The sequence below is a fragment of the Thunnus albacares genome, chromosome 19, assembly GCF_914725855.1.
Source record: "Thunnus albacares chromosome 19, fThuAlb1.1, whole genome shotgun sequence".
In the NCBI taxonomy this organism is placed as follows: Eukaryota; Metazoa; Chordata; class Actinopteri; order Scombriformes; family Scombridae; genus Thunnus; species Thunnus albacares.
The window spans coordinates 1,185,763-1,208,115 of NC_058124.1; the positions used below are offsets into that span (position 1 = coordinate 1,185,763).

Genomic DNA, 22,353 nt, shown 5'->3' on the forward strand with positions numbered 1-22,353 from the left:
TTGACCTTGTTTCCCAAAAGCATCTTAAGGCTAACATTATCAGAAAATCCATCTTACAGACTTTTTTTAAGCTTAAGAAAAGAGCATGGTAACTGAAGATGTTCATAGAAATTATTGTAGATTAACGAGTGACTTCTACCCACTTATAAGGGGCTGAGAGCATCTTGAGACGCTCCACAACTTGCAGGAGGAACCAAAAACTACATGTTTTATTTAAGTTCTCATTGTTTTGTACATTTAGGTACAAAAACAATAAGTCTTTATTTTTTTCATGACCACTGAAGTACTTTGTTAAATCACATTTTATGTGAAATGAGTGATGTTGATGTTTAAACCAGAAAGTAAAACTAAACCAAACACACACAAAAATGTATTCAACAATTGATTTGCCAGTTTCTTTCATCATCATCCTTCTCTCATTCTTCTTGCATAATATCTCCATCTCTTCAGGCTGAAATGGCACTTCCATGGTGGTATATTTTCAGGTTCCTTCTCTTTTCTTTATATTTATGGTGTGAATGTTGTTTGCCTCTCACTTACATACACCAGGTCTAATACAGAAATCATGACAGAATGACACATATTCATGAAACTTATAGGACCATCCACTCTTTCATTTTAATTCTAATATGATCTTCAGAGTAACATCTGTCTTGAACAGCAGCTAAAACAAGGAAAGTTTACTTTCTTAAATCTTTCACCCTGTAAAATGAATTATAAAGACCATAGATTGTTTACGGCACATCAACCATTCATTTTCATACTGAATACTGATTTTCAAGTTCAAAATATTTGTGTAGATTACAACATTTGCACTTTGTGATGTGTGTGTTTTCAATATATAGCACAGCTTACAGACAGTTAAATATTTACTTCAGCATCATCTTCATCATCACAGACAGCTGACATTAAGGAACTCTTAACAGCATGTGCATGCACTTGCTCTTAAGTACTGTTTTGGGAAACGTGTGGAGAAATTTAAGAGTATTTGTAGAAATACTCTTAACTTCTAAGAACAATATCGGGAAACGAGACCAGCCTGGCTGGGAACTCATGTTCCTTGAAAGAAATCATGTGGCTTCTAATAGAATATACTGTAAGCCAATCAGTTAACAGGGTTCCATCTAAACACATTTTCATTGGTCACACTGGACGTTAATCAATACAATGTGAAGTCTTCTCCAGTGTCTGTAACAGGTTCCTGCAGGAGCAGTCTGGTTTGAGACTTTCAACTGATTTGAACTTTGATGTGTTTGTTGTGTACATTATTGAAGATAAGAATCTATATATATAAAAAATATGAGTCTGGTTGTGTGCATGATTTTTCTAGTCTGCTTGTCCAATTAAACAGTGTAGCTAGTTAACGGTTGTAGTGGTTAGTAAACTACTTATCACCGCAACACTAACCAAAGATCAGGCCAGTAATAGGTTCATTTTAAACCTGCTGTGCTAGAACAATGGCTGAATTAAGAGCTCAGAATTAAGAGCTCAGAATTAAGAGACCAGCGTTATGTAACTAAAACCATCTATGTGCATTATGAAAGGAACTGAAACCAATGGGCACCTTGAATGTTGGAAAAGCTGATTTGAACCTTACAGCTGCTTGCATGAACTGAGAAATGGCTGTCAATAATGTAAGGCGAACGTCTGTAGTAATTACAAGGCTTCTCATGAAAAACCACTGGTGTTTGGCCAGATTGGCCATTATTTTTTAATCTTACATTTTTTTTTACCTGTATCAAAATTTTGTCAATTTTAGGATATTTTATTTGAAAACTTCTTGTATAACTGCATGTGTTTAAAGTACATTTGAGAACTTTGACTACTTTTGTCTATGAAGAAAATTGTTTTAAAATGTTTATATTTCTCTAAGTAAGGTATCAAAAAAGGATTGTTTTGGTATTGACACTGACACTCAGGTGTTGTATTGTCATTAGCATAGCCCGATTCCAACAAATTGACAGAGGTCAAAATTTCAGGCCAATATTTTACAGTGAACATGTTTCAACATGTGCACTAGCACAACCTTAAAAAAACTTAAAAAAATAACAGGGCACAACAATTTAGACTTATAACTGTGTCTAATCAAGGCCCTGCAGATATTGTTATTCTTTATTGTGCAATTCCCAGAATTCCTCTCACCTGTGCTGACTCGTATGTGATGGTCTTGGTCTCAGTGTGAACCAGGGGGATGTCCTTGTAGGCCACAGTTCCTCTCAGGGAGTTGGTGACATCTGAGATGGTGATTGTCTGGGTCTTCAGCACAGGAGACTGAAGGGATCAGACACACAGTCAGCAACAAACTCTCTGAAGGCTCAATCAAGACACAACTGTCAAATATGACCTAACATCTCAATCAGCACCAAGAGATTCAAACACACTGACCCACTGCAGCTGTAAAAGACTGAGGTCCTGCAATTGACGTCACAGCTTTTTACAGCCACCATACTAGCAGGCAGAGAAAACACACTATTCTGTCCTGCAAGCATGTAAATGCATGAATACTGGTGTATCATTACTGCACATGCAGAAACGTAAATTACTATCTTAACTTTAGTTTTTTATGGACTAAATAGAATCAGTTAAGGTTAAGGTTAATGAGTCAAAGCAGTCTAACATTAGTGTTATTGATAACCAGCTTGCTGTCCCCAGAGTAAAAGTTTCATGTAGATACATCCTACTATTTTTAAGGATGTAACACCTGAGCAGTAAAAGTGTCACTTACATGTATTCCCCTTACTTTACCACTGTATTCATTCTGTAGCTCCTCAGAATACAGGAGAAACAGGTGGTCAGAGGGTGAAAACCGTTTCCATTTAAGAACTTATTCACAAAAAAGAGTTTGACACTAGACAGCTGTTTTCACATTCATCTGCTGAAGGGGGAATCTGCTCTCCGCACACCTTAAATCTCAGTTTGACATGTGTGCATATGGGCATGATTTGTGACATCACAACTGGAAACCAATCAAGGTCTAGTATGCAACTTACAATTACATTTTACAATTAAGTAGTAGACATCTTATGTCTAGCAGTTAAACTTTTGAAATTAATATTTTCATATTCATAGATTTGGGATTTTTCAATAAGGCAGAAGGAGTGAATGTCATTTTAACAACTAACTAGCTAATTAAAGTTTTTTGTGGAAAAAACACATCAGACACAAAATATTATTCCAAGCTGAGCTATTTATGTTTCAAAACATGTCTGGAGGGGATCTTCAACAATTTTAGTTGAGAAGTTGAGACGTTATGGTGCTGAGATAAGTGGGTGGCAGGATACTGATAGCACCTTAATACAGACAAATATTCTACACTAAAACTGACAGTATATCAAGAACATATACATGCTGAAAAAGCATAAAATAGAAACTACCTGCATGGTTCCATATCTGGCATATAAAAACACAATTATCCTTAAACTCACGATATTTATGATTAAAATGTCCATTATATGTTCAAATCAAATGTAACATTATCAGGAGATTTCAAATTCACAAGTTGATGAGGATTGCCTGAACCCATCATTAGTTTTCATCGTTGGGAGGCTGGGAGTAGGAACTTCAATCCTGTTTACTGTCTTTTTGGGGGTGGAGGAGCATGCTCAGCCATGTAGCCATCAGTCTTCTAAAGGATATATCTTCAGAAGAAGATGTGGCCCATGTTTTGGAACACAAATTACATGTGCCAAACTTGTATGAAACACTCGTTTGAAGCCCCTCTCATTGGAGGAGCAAGTCTGCCAGTATCCTGCCTCTTAAATGAACATGTTGTAAGAGATTGCTCAGTATCTTGACACAAGGGAAATATTCAACATTGCTAAATATGTCTTACTTATAGGAGGGAACAAGCATGTTGCATTTTCTATGCAGTCTTTGAGATTTATATGCAGTAAGAGTGTTGCCTTCAGTGAGCATGCAAGGTGCTGTAAGTTTGAAGTGAATGAACAGTAGCTTGATCAACGATTTGTAGGCATTAAAAATAGAAAAGCAAAGAACTGTATAGATCAGCGTGAAACATAACGATACTACCATGAAATGTATAGCAAGCTAACTATTGAAACTCTGATCACTGTGAGCAGTGAGAAAAAATATGTCATCAAATAAGTGAGCTGTAATATCATGGAGCTAATGCAGAGCATGTTTGAAGAAGCATATAACTGACAGTGAAGAACTAGCCACAACCAATCAGCTCAGTCTGAGCATGCTCAATGGCACAAGCATTCAGTGAAGGGGCAGCCAGCAGAATGAAAGCATCCAAACACAGTGACAAAACAGATATTAACAAACAGAAACTGAAAATTAAGAATAAGAATAATAGAGTAATAACTGAATAACATATTGACATTTAAGTCTCAATCAGCTACACTTCATTTTTAAACATGGATTAATGGTACTGCTGCACATTAATTGGCTTTCAACATAAGTACAATTTCTTGAGCACTATGCATGCAAATGCCACATCCAACATATTGCTGATAAGCAAACCTATAGCAATGGACAGGTGGTTTGACACACTACAAAACACCGATAGTGTGTGACAGTTACAAACAATTCGTTTAGAAGTGATATATATCACATTGCTATATACAAATGCATTTCTGCCTATGACTACTTCCTTACTAAGAACAACTGTGCACCACTCCTTCACCACAGGGACCACACTATGGATAATTTGACAGGTATTTAATTACCTGAATTCTGCACATCTTCACCAGCAGAGAATAAACATCAGTTAAAAAAACATTTTTGAAACAACATTAGCTTCAAAGTTTGATTAACCACTCTGGGCCAATAAAAATGCTTATGATGTTAGGTAACTAAACTTGCTATATTAATTGTGTCATATTGCGAGCTGTTTCCTTTATTTTAAGATGGCATTCAGACCGACTTAAGCCCCGTGTAAATAAAGACAGCTCTCTTATTCATTTGAATGGAGCCAGTCTGGCAACAGATGTGGATTACAAACACAGAGGGCTCTGACAAAAAAATGCAGGGTTGTCAAGCAAGAACTTGGCTCAAGGTTTACCACAGCACAATGTTGCTGCCATATAATAACTTTCCAGAGTTTTAAAATCCTACCATTATAAACTGCTGTGCAGCATTTTAGTGTCTGATAAGCCTTCAAATGAACTGATCTGTTACTCAAACTAGACATCCTGGATCATGCTTCATGTCGTGACCTGAGGCAATATGCCGCCACCAACGCAGCCCCCGTTTCAACACAGTTTTCAGTCTGAATGCCCACTAAAGGCTAAATACTTGGCCTTGCTTGGGGCCCAAGTTAGTCCATAGACTTCACAGTTTCCATAGGGACTAGTTCTTCAGTAGAAACTGGTGCAAACCCACTGAATACAGAAGTGACTTCCACACATGTGCATAGCCTTGAGAACCTAGAGGTACCATCATCAAAGGCAGGCGTTTCACAGCCACAGGTGTTACGGGTATTACCAGGTGTTACGGGTATCCTGAGGTGGTCGTTGATGAAACAAAACTGTGTTCCCCCTACATGAAAACCTATTGGTCACGTTAGATTGACTGAACAACCATCTAGTCAATCATAGCCATTTGACTAACCCACCAGGCCAGGGAAGAGTTTGTGCATTCAGAAATGGTGCCTCTGTTACTCGCCATTGGCTCTGATAACAGATCAAGGAATAACAGGTGAGAGGTGTGAAACAGCTATTTAACTAGTTAGTAATGTAAAATTTTGAAATGAATTTTGAAAAAATGAAGCCCGTTTTGGTTCTACAAGTCCATGGACTCAGAAAGGATTCTTTAAAGGGAATCTTCAGTATTTTTCAACTTGGACCCTATTTTCCCATCATTTTGTGTCTAAGTTACTAATGAGGACAACAATTTTTGAAATTGGTCCAGTGCTGAACGAGAGTGATGTAGCCTGCAGCCGTGAAAGGAGATGCAATGTAATCCTTAAGGGCAATAGCGCTTTTCTGTTTGTTATGCTGGGAACCAACCATGTGCGTGTGCACACATTCTGGGTGTGTTCTGGCTCCGACATGGTTTCGCTCCGTTCTCTGCACGGCATCCTATCCCACTGGGAGCATTTCGGAAGCAGAGCGTCTTGACAGCAGGGAAGCCACCCGCCTTTAAAATTCAGTTGCATTCCTACTACAGTAAGAAGTACTGCTACTACAGCAGCCTAGTCAAAGCAGAAAAAGCACCTTTAGGCTACTGTAATTACTGCAGTATCAAGGCAACTAAACTGCCCGATTTTGTGAACTTGCTCAGATTTCATTGATTTGGCCATTTTCCTTGATTTTTGTGCCTCTGCTATGGTTAAGTAGGGTACGTACTTACATGGTTTCTTTATTTGTGTGTTTTAATTTATTTTATTGTGGATATATGATTGGGATCTGGCACAGAGTGTGCCCAGCTCGATCTGCTCACAAGCATTGACTAGACTGGCCGAGATCAGCTCCGGTGGCTGCGGCGGAGCCAGAACGCGGTGCACACACACGCAGTGGGATCAAGCCATTATTATGTCTGACCAAGTCTCACTCAAGGATAAGTCTCATTCTGAAATCTCGTGAAAGTTGAGTTGTTGTTGAAATCAGCTAAATATTCAGCCATGACAGAGTTGGAGAAAGGAGTACCAGGAGGAGTTTGTTGTGTTGAGTACAGAGACCGTAGCTTTGTGTTATCGAAAAGATTTTCAAAGTCATGGATGAATATTTAGCTGATTTCGACAACAACTCGACTCTTGCAAGATTTCAGAATGAGACTTATCCTTGAGTGAGACTTGGTTAGACACAACAACAAACATACTGGCTCAAGTGCAAGGATATAGGTAGTAAACTGCTACCAGACCCTAAATAAATTCTACTGAGTTGTTGCAGTTACAATTATGCTTACAATTATAGTAGTAGAAAAATTTGTATAAATGTAGAAATGCATTGCATTCATTTTGATTTGACATGTTGTGGACAATGGAACAGAGGTTGAAGGTGAGGGATTATGGTGCTCATGTCCCACCCCTAGAACCACCACACTTTTAAAATTGCTTCTCAACCCCTGACCAAAGGCATGTATGGTAAGATAGAACTTATGAATCTACTGTCATTCTGACCAGAGGACCACAACCATATTATAAATATTCAAATATACACATGCCATATTTAATGCATTTATTATTTTTATAGTACATGTATCACACCTTAAACCTGCTAGCTTTAATTGGAAAAGTCTCAGTATACCAAGAAAGACTGGATAAATGAATTGGCTGAATAACAGAAAGTCCAGCAGTAGACAGAGAAAAAGAACTTAAATGTGGTCATTACCTATAGTATTACAGTGATAGTACAGGCTTAAAGATAGTGAATTATCCAAAAATACAAAGACATTAAATCATTAGGTCATACAGACATGCACACACCCACCATTACACTGAGTACATGTACTAAGCATGCACATGTATTTTATGGATATATTTAGTTAACTAGCAGTGTTGCAAAAGTAGTAAAGACATATTACAGCTTATGTCAGTGTAAGTCAGTCCCACCAACATTTCAAAGGGTAAACATTATACTTTCCCAGAGTTATACTCAGTCATACTGTGTTAAAATGAGCAAATGGTCAATATTTCCTGCCATCATTAAGGGCTCTGAGTATTATCTATACTGTGGATAAAACATTTATAAAGCTTTGAAATGTTGCTGTGTTAATATATTGTAATGACTTCTTATAATATAGTTTACTGAAGCAAATAACGTAAATTCATACAAAGTGCAACTTAATTCATATACATAATAAAACTATATATTTCAACACACAACTGAGAAAGTTCTACTGAAACTAAGGAAATGTATGGTTCCACAGCAGTAACATGATCAGGTATAAAACGGAAATACAATTAAATGCATGGTTTCATCTAAGTGGACCATGGTCAGTGCACCAAATATTTCCTGCATTAACACACAGACCAAAGCACCTGTGGTTACATGTAATCAGGCTGGGCAAAGATTTCCATCTTTCTATCTCCACTGTTTAGGGGCACAAGTAAGAAAGATTGGATTTAAAGCTAAATATGCAACTTTTCACATTGAATAATAATTTAAATATAGATACTATCAGCAGGATGAGAATCTAGCCTGAATGAAAACAGTTAATCTGCAGCGCTGGGTATTTTTTCAAGACTACTGAAAGTACAATACCTTATTTTCTGTTCTACCAAAATTATACTTTTTATGATACCTTTGTTATGAACATGTTTTTCTACAAAATTTTTATCTCTGGTTTGGTCTCCACCAAATTACTGAGAAAAATGTCTGAGCTGCTAAATGCTCCACTATGTTCACCAACTGGATTGATTGAGGAGCATCAGCAGCAACAGGATTAGCGTTGACCTGAGCCTGATGGGTCCTGATAATGGGTCACATGTCAATTCAGGTCATTTTTCGTGTAAAGCTTCATGCTTGGGTTGGATTATTTTCAAATGTAAGAGAATAAGAAAATTCTCTTTCTTTCTCTCTCTAGCTCTGAAAATTGTCTGTGCCAATGCATGTGATATGTTGCATGCAGATACCAATGGCAACTGGGAAGGTGGAATAGAGACAGAATGAAGCCAATGTGTTGTACTGGCGTGGTGATCTAGCAGTTAAAAAAGGATGAAAAAAACAAAACAAAACAAAAGCCTACCATTGTCAGATTAGTTACTTTTTATGTGGGAGAAATCTTCAAATTAAGCACATAACTGGACGGGTTAACAGAATAGATGATACATTTTTAGTTACTGCTGGTGTACCATATGGACCTGGCCAGTCATGAGCTGTTCAATGGCTAGTTGCCATACAGCAGGGAATCTACAGCAACAGCAAAAATAAAGGACAAAGTAAGAAAAGAGAATATCCAGCTGTCTCTTTCATATTCCTACAATTCACTTTCAACCAATCAGATCTTATGGCTGTTGTTAACCATCCATAATGGTGCTGTCAGGTTTTACAGTAGTTCCTTTTTTCATGTCCTTATCCATTTTTGTAGTGGGCTATTAACAATGTAGACCAATATGTCAAGTCACACCCGTCCTTGCTGACAACCATAAAACAAAGTTCAAAACACAGCCATCACACATGCATGAAAATCAAAGGCTTGAGGTCAGTCCTGTCACACTGTGTTTCTTCAGTGGATGGTTCAGATAAGCAGCAGGCTTCCACACTGCTTCCCAAGTCATTACTGCATGTCTATCAACTTCCAATTACCAAGACAGACTAATTTTATTTCTAAGCCATCTTTCCAGTGCTGTATTCTCCATCTTACACACTCTTGAATTCAACAGAGCAGTGTCATACAACCTTCAGCCTTTTTAGACAAATGTCTCACTTCAGGAGTAGGTTTCTTGCATTTTGCGGGATATCCACAGAGCCTGGTGGTCTCAGGATGAACAAAACTGATTCATGCTCTTGAATTAATTAATATTCCCATATCAGTTTCATCAGTTAACATCATTAGGTTATCACATTCTTGTCCCCTCAACACTCTTTTTATACACTTGTAAAGCTACATTGGATGTTGTTTCGGCAATACTGGTCAGCTTTAACTGTTCTCGGGTGCACATGTACCACTGTGTAGCCTAATGAAGTGCAACATAAATGCTAACAATTGTCAGACCACGGACAATCTGATATAAATTGCTTGGGTTTTAATACAGTTTTATTTAGATGTTGGATGGAAATGTGTGCATATAATTTAAATTTTGTTATCTTTGACTTCCCTTATACACAGTTTAAAATGTCAACACTTTAATTTGGGCCCAAGAATACATAATTTGGGCACTTAAATTGTATTTTACCTGCTAGGCTCTGTAGATTTTATACGAGCTGACAGAATAATTTCAAGGTACTTGCTAACTGTTAAAGAAACTGCTCTGTTAGTCTCTTTACTAATTTCTATTCTGTCATCCTTAATCCCTGGTCAAATCAGAAAGTGGCACTGTGAAATTCATCCACACATCCTTCCAAAATAGATATTGCTGGAAGCTATGTGATGTAGTCACTACTTGTGGGGCTAACTAGCTAACCAGATGATAGCTTCACACAATGCATTCAAGAGACATATTTGTATCAACTGCCCTCTCATGTATGACTGTAATCCATGCTGCATCTCTATTGTTAATATTCTAAGCAGGGTTAATCAAAATTGGAAGGGATGAAACAACTAACTCTTCTTACTTTTTAGACTCTCAGGGTCTCTGTTACCTCAAAGGTCAGCACTGCTAAGACAGTATGCAGTTGTTCAACAGCGCAAATTTGTACGCCGAAGATCACCAAAATTGAACTGTTGTGCGGCTTTACAATGCAGCAACTCCATTGGATGAAGCAATTTCAGTCCAAAGCTGTTCTAAATTTTCAAATCTTGGTTCATCAAGATAAGTCTCAAGTATTTGGGCAGGATTTTGACATGCGTAGCCTGTGCCAAAGAGAAAAGTTGCATATTGTAGCTAGGAAAACAAAGAACACCTTCAACAGTCATACAACCATCAGCTTTTGTGATAACCAGCAGTGATGTCAAGTAAACAAGTACACCATGCCTTGAGAGGCGCAATAGCCTCAATATAAGGCCTTTGAAGGTACATGAGCACAGCAGGACAGTACTGGACTGACTACTCCTAAAAGTGATGTATAACATACTTGAGTTACTGACCTATGTCATTTTACTTTATTTCACTGGAAGCCTCCCCTCACTGTCCAATGAACCGACAGAACACATCCACATAACTCCTGCACTGATATTTGTCTTGTTACAGTTTACAGATAAGGTGAAGGATTACATACTTCTTTATGGGTTTAGGTAATTCTCCTGTTAGACTCATGAAACCCTGAATTATTTCAAAAATACAAATGTTTTGTTACTTTTGTGCTGCACCTCCAAAATTGTCCTATCATTTGTTACCTTCAAAGACTGAGATACCTCAGATACCTAATTGCTGTAACTACCAATCAGCAAACAAAATGCTTCTTATGTCCCTTCTTCTTATCCTCTGAAAGACTACAAAAATAATGACTATGCTTGACTTTATCCCATCCTGACTTTAGTCTATGGTCATCCATGCATCACATCACAGTGGCGTCCACATGGTTGGCTTGATCATGAATTAGGGCTTCAGCTGTTAATGACATTGGAATCAATATTTGTTCCATTACATGTTACTGGAATAAAATAAAATTGCAATGATGCATTCCTGAGTAATTCATTATCTCCACTGATTGTCTACTGATACTTGGTCCAAGATTAACACGGGGCTAATGCATGTCAGTCACAACAGCACTCTGCTAAGCTGCCCACAGATTCTTAAAACTGTCTGAAAGCTTTGGTCAGCTGACACATGACTGAATATTGTACACGAGGCTGTATTACAGAAATATCCTAAGTGAAATGTTTTACTAGCTGTTCAGTAACCATAGTAATTGCGGTCATTTGAGTTAGAGCTTGTGATTCAAAATAACATTTTTACAATAACTTTGAGAGGATGAAAATATATCTTGAAATGTCACATGCAACTTAGCAAAGGACATCCCTGTAATACAGCCACATGAAATCTACTGAATGTCAGAAAATACTACCTCCTAAGAAGATATATACAATGCAAGCACGGAATGAAAATTATTACTAACAACTCTTTCCTTTTCCAACATAATGAAAACATGAATGTTGTGTTAACATGTTTCATTTATGAAAACAGAAAAAGAAACCTTTACTTTTTCTGAAACAGAAATGCTACATTGCTGATTGCTTAAAGCGAGACAATGTAACTTTTGAAATAGGAAATAGCACATTCACTCTCTTACAAATGAAAACTTGACCTCTTAAGCAATAAAAAAGCACTCTTACTCAATTCCATACACTCTGATTTTGCCATTGCAGTATTACTTGGTCTGATATGACCAATAGCTTATGGTTAATACCTTAGTAAAGTCAACCAACTACTGCAGTAGTTGACTTTAGTTCAGTGTTTTCAATTACTTTATGATGACTCTTTATTTAAGCTACAGTGCTACATTTTAGCATTTAGGGTTAACCTAATTGATCATTTGCTCCCCTGAATAGCAATTGTCCAACAATAATAGCTCAGCAACTGTAACCAGACATGGCAGCTCTGTCAACCTTTGGATTTCTCCAAAGATCATTAAAAAAAACAAACTTTTTGTCTCTGACATGTAGTTTTGACCTCAGGCTTTTAGCAAGATGCAGACTAATGTACGTATGTATGTATGTATGGATTCTTGGTTAAAATGAGTCAGCAGGAGACAGTTTAACCAACTCAGGAAAAGTTACTTAGCTAGCTAGAGCTAATAAAACCTGGCAGTGACAATTGTCATTCAGACAGAAAAATTGATAGTCATAGTTGAAAATCAAAATTACACATCTCCTGTCTGCCTCTCAAAAATTACTGCAATTCCACTTAAAAATCTGCAAACATTATCACTGTAAACTGCATATGTGTAGTGTAGAATGAAAAGTTTGACCGGCAAAGCATCAGTTACTAAAATGGGGTGGGGCTTAGGGAAGGGTAAACTACCATTTGTGGCCACAGTGGCCACTGTTCAGCAAAGGTTACATAGGCTCGCTTTAAAGAGGAAATTTCTTTTTGAGTCCAGCCATTTAAGGCTGACATCGGTGCATGGACAGGAGGAAAGGTAATAAATGCAAGTACAGATTAGACAGAAATAATGAGTTCGAGGTAGAGGGATGAAACAGAACTTGAATGAAGCAGTCTCTAGATGGCCGAGGACGCCTTGCAGGATTAAATGTTCAGGAATCTCGATATTCATTTGTCTTTTAAATAAAGGCCAGCCACAGCATGGTCAGGGCCATCACCAGCAGCCCTGACAGAAAGAAGGACATCCGGGAGTGCTGGAGTCTGGCTGGGTTTAGCACACAAGGGTTATCCAAGCTCCTCCCCTCATCTGGCACATTGATAGCCACCTTTATAGTGTAACCATGAGCTTGTTCTTCGTCCTCTTCCTCCTCGTCCTCCCCCTCATCAACCCAATCAACCTCACTGTCCTCCTCATCTTCTTCCAGCAGGTAGTCATGTCTGTACAGCGGTGGTCCCCCTGGCACTGGGGACAAACTACATGCTCTTACCTTGTGTCCGAACAGAGACTGCCTCCCTCGCTGTGCTCAGCAGTGGCAGACCAAGAGAGACAGATAACAATGAACAGACAAGTGGGATATGGTCAACTGACAGGAGAAGGCGGTAGGGAGATAGCGGGGTGAGGAAATGGAGGTAAGATGTTGGAGAGGGAGGGGAGGCTCAGGAGGGTATTTAGCATGGGGGGGGACATGAGTTTACATGAAGCCCCCTACAGCTTTTTCTTGGTGTTGTCTGACAGAAGTTTGTTAACGGTGTGTTCTATCCATGTGTTAGCTTTGGGGAGCCACATGTAAACATCAGAACTGAGCTAGAATTACCCAGGTAAGCTCATACTCCAATTATGAGAGGGTTAAGATGCTGGCTGGCTTACATATGAAACGGGATAAATCTGGTTCTAACGTCTGTGTGCTCTCTTATTTACATAGTTACATGACTAGTGCAACACAAAATGGATTTTCTGGATCTCCTTATCACCTTAAAATGCAGTTAGGACACAGTGATATCACAACAACAAAGTCTGATAGGACAAAACACATAGTCAGATGATCATGCAGATTCTAAACAAGCCAACAGTTTAGCCAGATTATCTAAACCACTGTATTTGAAGGTAAAACTGAAACAGTGTTAGGCTAGGGTTAGATGTGGCTAATCTTAGTGTTAAGGGGTTACATGAGGTAAGACCCTAACCCTGACCGCTAACCTGTAATGTCACTAATAGTTGCTAATTGCACAATAAAGCCCACAACTATTCTCTAAACAACAATGGATTTTAACAATTTGGGTAATAATTTTACTTTTGATGGATTCATTGAGTTTGGCTAACCTGGAAGTTTGTTTCTAACCTGTCTGATCATCTGACTGCTCATATTTCTTGACCTGTCTGACTTCTTTTTAGTGATCACCACTTACCCAGGTCTCAGCAACCTGAGGAGTACAAGGTTACTACAACTGATAAGAATGGTAAGATCCAAGTTGTACATTTCTATAGTAATTATCCTTTAATTCATTTTTTCTTATGACACTGAGATAACTTGTAAGGACTATACTTACAGTATACAGTATTTCAGCCCCAGATAGCCATGTCAGCTAGGGTGCGATAACAGTTTTTCACATTCAAACCTGTGATCAAACCTAATCTATTATGCATTTTCTTTGCATCACCATGATGTAAGTCAAGCATGAATTTGGGTGCAATTTCTGCTTCTGTTGGATGGTATCACTAGAGAAGATGGTCTATCCTGGAGAAAAATCCTGGCACAGAAACTCTTTAAGTTAGCCAGAGCATTTTAGGAGAGATATTGTTTTGCTACACTAGCCATCTAGGTATCCAGCTCTTACTTGTAACTGGTGAGCAGGTGTTTAGTAGCCAACAGGTAAGACAGTTAGTGTTGTCATCTACACAATGACAATATTGAGTTTGACGGAAGGATGTATTTTCTATGAACAAATTGGAAAATTGTAATGCATGCAGATAGTTGCAAGACACTGCAATGTACAGGTCATGCAGATTAAAGCAAAGCTGCAGTGGTTGCAGATGGTCTTCCATTTGAAACCAATGAACTGTTGTTGTATGGAGACAGATCACAGCCTTACTGAGGGATAAAAAACATCTTTAAAAACAACTTTATGGGTACATTGAAACTACTGACCATTCTCTAAACTCTTACCCCAAACAGTGACTGTCCAATCATAGTTAAGCAGCTGTAGGGATTTGGCCCCATGATAAAGCAGTGAGTGTGCCACACTAGCACAACACTTGGTAATACTTGGGAGGATCTTTCCAAAACCAAAAATACAGGGACAAATGTTTAAGGTATATATTAAACAGTGTGTTTATCTGCTCTTAGGCAAACGCTAAATACAACTTACTACCTACAGTAGTAATTTAGCATTACTTACAACTTACAAAGGTATGAGTTAGCATATCATTAATTAAATGAAAAATTCACTGTTGTGAATATGATGATTTCTTAAAACTAGGTCACCTATGTGGTAGAAATGTGCAATTATTTTTGAAATTGGTGCCCTATGACTAGAGAAAACTGAGAAAAAGACTGTAGATTCCCCATACCGCTCTTAAGGGGGAATCCTACAACAACCAGAATGCGTTGCACGCGTCTCGTCTACTCACAGTGTTTATGAAATGCAGGGAGTGAGTAGAGAGACGAAGTGTAGGAGACAATGTTAGTGAGCACTGACATCTGTCTTTTCTGAGGCTTATTTTCATTTACAAAATGTTTTTCCTCATCAAATCTAGATATATTGTACTGATGTACAAAGATCATAACACAACCAGTTCGCTGGAGTCTGTTATGTTATGTGGATCAACTTATCGAGTGCTGCACAGGTAACACCGTCACTGTTCACTGTTGTTCTGTATTCAGAGTTGGCAAAGTCTGACATAATATTCTGTTAAAAAACAAAGTCAAGTTTACTAAAGCACCAAAAAGTTTGCTGCAGCGCAGATTTTTTATTTTAGCAGCCACAGCTCCCGTGGTCGCTTTGTCCTCCACACTCTGTTTTGTCTGATTCCACAGCACTATATTCAGCCTCATAAGCTGTAATAGTTACGCCACATCTCTGCTCTGACATCATATTGTAAAGCTAGTAGTTTGCTTGTGTTAGTGTTTGTTAGGGATCACGGAGAAACTCAACAGCTGAAGCCAGCCTGTGGCTGTAATGTAGCTCTGGTGGTTGCTTCCTCTTCCACACTCTGTTTTGTCTGATTCAACAGCACTATATTTGGCCTCAAAACTGTAATAGTATTGCCACATCTCTGCTTCGACATTACATTGTAAAGCTAGTTGTTTTTTGTGTTAGATTCTGCTCTTCTGGATGAATCACGGAGAAACTTCGGAGCTTAGCTTAGCTTAGCTGTGGTTGTAACTTCCTCTTCCAGACTCTGTTGTGTCTGATGACACAGATCAGCCTGATGTTTGGCCTTGTATCATGAAACTAGTTTTCTTTCAAATATACTTATATTTTAAAGTATTTAGAAGTATGATATTTTAATGTCTGCTTTTCCCTATTGCTAGTGTAGCATGGTAAACGGGAGTGTTTTGGAAGACCCACATTTTGCAGTCCTGAAGGCACCACTACAGAAAATGCTGAAACGTAGTCTGTAGTCTAAAGGCAGATCTCCAAAGTCCGCAGGAAGTCCATGTTTTGCATCACACAGTGGACTTTTGCCAGCAAATGAGCGGAGAGCTCTGGGTGTAGGCAACATGGAGGGCAGTTAAACATTGTTCATTTGCATATACTACCCAACTGTAATGATACAATGCTGGTTGAAAATCAGCAAAGTTTCCCTTTAACTAACCTGCATTATTATGTAGTGTTACAGGTGATGTTAAAAATTAGATTTGTCCATCTTTAAAGCCTTTTCTTCTTTAAAAGTGAAACATAGTTCTTTATATGTAAGTAAAGCATAAATCTAATCACTCTTTTGCTTGTGCAAATAATTTATGAATTTATCATGCAAGAAATGACAGTTTGAGCATGTATCTGTCTTTTATGCACTATAATACTAGAGCTAACTAGCTCAGTCCTGCAATAACAGAACAATGTTCCTCTTTTATTTCTATGTCTTCCACACAGAGTAGCGAGGATGCTGAGTTTTTGCCTGGAACTTGTTAGCTTTGGCTTGATGTATGTAGCTATAAAATGCATATTTAAGACCCTTTTGCAGGTTCTAATTTTGATATTCTTTTAAATGTTTTAAGCAGTCAATAAACTCACAGAGTTAAAGTTGATTTGCTAGCTAGCTAGAGCTAAAAAAATAATCTGGTAGCCACAGTTCTCATTTCAGCCAATTTACAATTGCCCACTAAAAATGAAAAGCCTTCTGTCGTTTACCTCGGTCTGAAATCATTTTACCACAAATTTTGAATTGATGAATTTGATGCAAATCTGTCACAGTTATCTGCATATGTGCACTGCAAGAACGGAAAGCTTGACAGGTGTCGCAACAGCGACTAAGTGGGCGGGGCTTATTGAAGTGCAAAGTGCTATTTCTGATTTGTTTGCACTGTAAGTATGCAACAATTGCTCAGTTAAAGAAGGAAGAGGACAATCAATTGACTTGTTATTGGTGATGTGGCCTAAATCACAGGATATCAAATGTTCATTAAACATTCAAAGTCAATAATTAATTAGAGCATGACCACTAGCTGAGTTACTCTGACAGCAGAACAGCCACTGAGTGATGCTGTAGAGTGTAGAAAGATTGCAGTTAGGGACAGTGAGGTGGTCTAATCAGGCTGCACCTTTGACAGAGCAGCAGTGGCAGAGGAGGAAAAGTTATTTAAGGAAAAAGGGGATTCTAAGGATTAATAAGTCTCATCTTCATGGTGGGAATAGGAAAGGCATTCTCTGGCAGCTAAAATGCTAGCAAGTGCAAAGCATTTTGGCAGTGCAAAGTCTTCTAAATGCCAAGAGGAAGGAAGAAACACCAGAAAAACTGCCTGGTCTGAGCTGTCAAAACCATATGTTATCCGTACTGCTTTATATTGTACTGACAGTCTATCAATTGTCTTCGTCTCAGATGACAGGAACTCTGGAAGAGCTTGCTATGAAACACTTTTGAAGGTAATTCTGCACTGCACACAATGTGATGGGGATGTAGTATCGCACAAAAGACAAAATCATTGTTTATCCTGCAAGAATCTACCAACTCAAGGAGAATCTGGGAATTTTTTACTTGTGGCTGGTGATGCAATGGAGACTATTTCTATTTTTTTTTTATCTCATGTGTCATCATAATTCCTAACATTCAGCAATAATATGAAATTACCAAAATTGTGCCTCAGGCTCTCAGCAAAAAAGTGCCTTTATGGCTGGACTCTTGAGTATTAAAAAAGGAAGATGTGATTATTGTGCACGACCTCATGTCTGGGATAGAAACTGTGTCTTCAAGTCGTGGGTAGAAGAGGGCCGAGAGCCAGATGGAAACACTGGCAGGCTGGAGGACTGAGATCCTCTCTGACCTTCAGTGTCATTGTCTGAACGTGCAGGAAAGGATGGTGGAGGTTGTGGGGAAGAGGATGGAGGTGGTGGGGATTTGACAGGAGAAACAGGTCCAAACTTTAAAGGGAAAGGGAAAGGAGATGAGGACAGCAGTGGCAGAGATACAAGACAGACACAGAAAAACACATAAAGACAACCAGTGAGGGATAGATACAGGGAGAAGGATTGGAGGGTGAGACAGATGAAGAGGAGGGGAGGAGGGGAGTCAGTCTTCTGGCTACTAATCATTGGTCTTTAGCTTGCTTTCCTGCGTTTTTCTTTTGCTCTTCAGTTTTTCACTGGTCAAATCAGGCAAAAGAGTCATGCGAATACATTATCAGGACAAACCCGGCCATGCGACTGTTTGGCAAATCGAACAGGATGACAAAGCTTGCAGCAGCCATTCATAGAGTGAAGGCAGTGGTAAGGGGGTGAGGTTAGGGTTAAAGGGAATGGGGCACCTACAAAGATATCAGTATGCTTCAAATGAAATGCTTGTCAGATGTCAAACAGTGCCAAAACCCCTCCCCCACCACCTTTGTAACGCTGGAAATCAGAGACGTCCAACAATTAATGCAGCTTTTCTGAAACTGATAATCTGACATTCCCACCAGGTGTGTGGAACACCATGCATGGCTCTGAGAAGAGACTTTCCAACAGTGTGTATTAGCCCTTATCCCCATTTGTACAATTCATCATGTCTTACAACTCCCTATGATGACAGGCTTTACACCATTGACTGTTCGACCATTCATACAACTGGTTGGTTTGAAGCATACTGAACCCTTTAGGTTACAGCCGAGCGCAATCTGGTGAAGTTGAAAAGCTGTTTATTGCCAGTAGGCCACGGCCATAGCCTCCAGGTGCCATTCTTTTTATTGCTCATAAAGAAACGCAGGACAGAGTTGACGTACTGCAGCCTGTGCCAGAAAGCACCAAATTAGACATGCCACCAACTACACTGTATGCAGGTACAACTGTGGAAATCCTCCCCTGCACACACATACACACACATGCCATCTTCCCTCAGCAAGTATGAAAAAATTCCTAATGTGTCTAGTCCATCTGTGACTGCAGTTACAGTCATGCTAAAGCAATGGAATGACATGGAGAAAGCCAACAGCACCACCAAGTGGAAGATCAGCGTACAGTTCAAAAAGGTACATTAAAATGTGGATATCTGCCATATACTTCATGAACAACATATATACAACAATTTATTTATGTTCAGTACTGTACATTTGTGTGTGTCTTCCTCATAACGTTCCTCCATGCAAGTCTGTACATATTATTTAAAACATTTGAAATGGTGGGAATATACAGTATTTAGAGGTAGCAAGACTCTTTGTGGCTGGTTACAGGTACAGATGTTTGGACTTTTGAAGAACAAGGCTGGAATATTATCCATGCTAAGTGTGCCCTCAGGGGCCCTGAAAGCTAATAGTGGTCTATGTGGCAATTACTTTGTGGTAATATGATTAATTTGGAATTTGTTTGGCAGTATGCACTATAACAACCAACTGAGAGGGTAAATGATCTTAGGTGACTCTCATATTTTTTTAACCAAATCTTTAGCCCCTGTCTTGAGGTATTAAGATCTAGTTTTAATACCTTTAATATATCAGTTGATATTATATTTACGTGGTACATGTTCCTGAACAAATTTGTTTTTAAAGCCCCTGCACACACCTGGACATTTATTTTCAGTTATGGCTTATTAGACCTTTACTTAGGGGGAAGTGGGGTGGAGCTATGATGGTAATCAAATAAGGTCAGTAAACTCAATGGACTAATAAGAATGATAAAAGCGTAATTGGGCATTTCCACTGCAGGAACTTTCACATGGGACCAAGAACCTTTTGAGGAACTCAGGAACTAAACCTGTGTTAGGAGGAACCAGAGACTAAGTTACTTACTTCCTGTAGGATAGCTGCAGGTGTAAAAAAAAAAAGAAGAAGATAAGGGGTAGTTCATTCTGAGGGGGGAGGGACCATCGCTGCAGTAACTATGACATGTCTACTGCTTCATTCATACTAGTAAGGAAGTAGAGAATGTGACCATTATTGATTATAGGACATGGGACGAATATGTCTTGCTGTTAATTTACATCAAAAACAAAGTTAGTCTGTGTGGTCAGTTTCCCGACCACACAGCCTAACCAAAGGCCATTTTATGCTTTCCGCGTTCCACATCTGTGGACAGCTGTGGACTTCCATTTTTTCCAGAGTTGTAAAATCCAGTCTGTGAGTATTACAAACTGCTGTGCAGTGTTTTTCTAATCAGCCTTTAAATGCAATTATCTGTTACTCCAACTGGACTTGCTTGATCATAAGTCATTGTCTCACTGGAACTTTAAACAAAACGCCCACACCAACACAGTCCCTTGTATTGTTTTACACAGGACTTTTTTCAGTCTGAATGCAGCTGAGGAATTCCTGTATGTTGCTGAACAACAAGAAAAAGTCGAAAAAAGAAAAGATACAGCTTAAAGAGAACAGGAATACAGTACATATATACAGAAGACGAGACAGGCAGTTGGAGCGCTTGCAATGAGTATAGTCCACGCAGTCACAAATTGGATGATGGAATTTACATCACGCAGACCAACCCGGACCCTTGAGGCCACGCAGACGCGAAAAGCATGAATTGGCCTTAACAGAGCAAGATACAGGCAGAGAGAGAGAGAGAGTGAGAACAAAGAACAACATGAGACTCAACCGTGTTGTTGTTTCCTCGTGTGTGAAAATTTCATTCCAATTGTTTTTTCAAACTGCCATCGGTCTTATTTGCCTAATCTACATGGTTCCTCAGATGTGGTGGAAAGGCAAACAAATGGTGACTGGGACTTTTTCCTAGTTTAGTTCCTGAGATTAGTTCCTCTGCTTCCATATTTCCTGGAACTTGTTGGTTGAAATGGGACTATAAGTCCCACCTTAACAGATGCAGGACAGTGGGGGAGATGTCAGGCAGTCTTGAGAAAGGTCTAATCAGGCAACATAAATGAAAACACCTGCATGGGTAGAGCTTCAGTGTGTACAGATTGTAACATGTTTTGAAGCAAATTGCAAATTGGGCTATATAAATAGCGTTGACGTGACTTGTGTGTAGGGGCTTTAATCAAATCATCATAAACTAAATCCTGAATGATAGTTAACTTAAAGCATTCCATTGTAGAAATACTGGCTGGTGTCTGGGCCTTGGGCCAAAATGTGTTAGGGGAATGTGTGTGGGGGGCTCAGTAGGGGCCAAGAAGTTTTGCCCAGGGCTCCCTACTGTAGGTTTACTGAGCTGCCTGAACTCAGGGTAAAACTCAGATCATTTTCAGTAAAGACTTGGGCTTAAAAACCAGTCTGAGATTTGGGAAAAATTCTTATTTTTGACATCTTGCTCAAAGTCAAATAGGAAGAATAATATCAGTTTCATTAGGACAGGAATGTCTTTAGCATAGCTTATCACAAAGCTGGAAGCAGCTCCTTTCAACAACTTGTAAGCTTTATTCTAATAGTGGATGAAAATTAAGTCTACTCAAGAATAACCAAAATACTGATGAGTATTTCCAACCAAGGTTGCCGGACTCACCGCTGGTTGCAGCTGGCCATTGATGCTCGCTGTACGGAAAGGTGAGTTGGTGGAAAGACGCTTGTCCCACTCACTGGGCCGAGGCTCTGGTACAGACTCCATGAAACTCCTCTTCAGCTCACTGATGCTAGTGTGGTGACGCATGATCTCAGTCTGGGTCTTATCCACATCCTTCAACAAAAATGAAGAAGTCAGAATAGGTAGATAGATAGGAGAGAGTGACAGTAATTAGAGAAAACAATACACAATGAGGGAGAGATGTGAAAGAAAGGAGGGCCATAAAGAAAATAAAAGTTTATATAGCAAAGAAAGGAGACAAATAGACAAAATAGTGAATCAGATCAGATTGGAAAAGGAAGTTGTAAGAAGAATTTGCCTCACTTTCACTATGTTGACTTTTCTTTTTTTTTTTAATAGGCTTTACAGCTTTGTGTTATTTCAAATACATGTGATTGGATTGAACCTGCATATTCCCAATGACATGCTGAGATCATGAAAGAACATTTTTCAGACAAACCAGACACCCAACTGCATTGGGAGGAGTCATCATCTGTTTCCTGTGATCCATATTTCAGCCCAGCAGCAATCACTGAGATTTTGCCATTGCAAAATCTCCCTCATGTGGGTCATGATAACAGAGATATAGCAGCAGATGCACAGAG

The 22,353-nt window shown here is 38.9% G+C and overlaps 1 protein-coding gene across 7 annotated transcripts in view; it reads right to left on the minus strand.

Moving 5' to 3' along the window:
* Positions 1-22,353, minus strand: part of epb41a (erythrocyte membrane protein band 4.1a) — a 103,061-nt gene that overhangs the window by 15,272 nt on the left and 65,436 nt on the right. For all 7 annotated transcript variants that reach the window (XM_044335936.1, XM_044335931.1, XM_044335934.1 and 4 more), the window contains 2 exons: positions 21,692-21,862; positions 2,143-2,271 (listed from right to left, as the gene is read on the minus strand). In XM_044335936.1, coding sequence (XP_044191871.1) covers positions 2,143-2,271; positions 21,692-21,862 — 300 coding nt within the window. The remainder of the gene's footprint in view (positions 1-2,142; positions 2,272-21,691; positions 21,863-22,353) is intronic.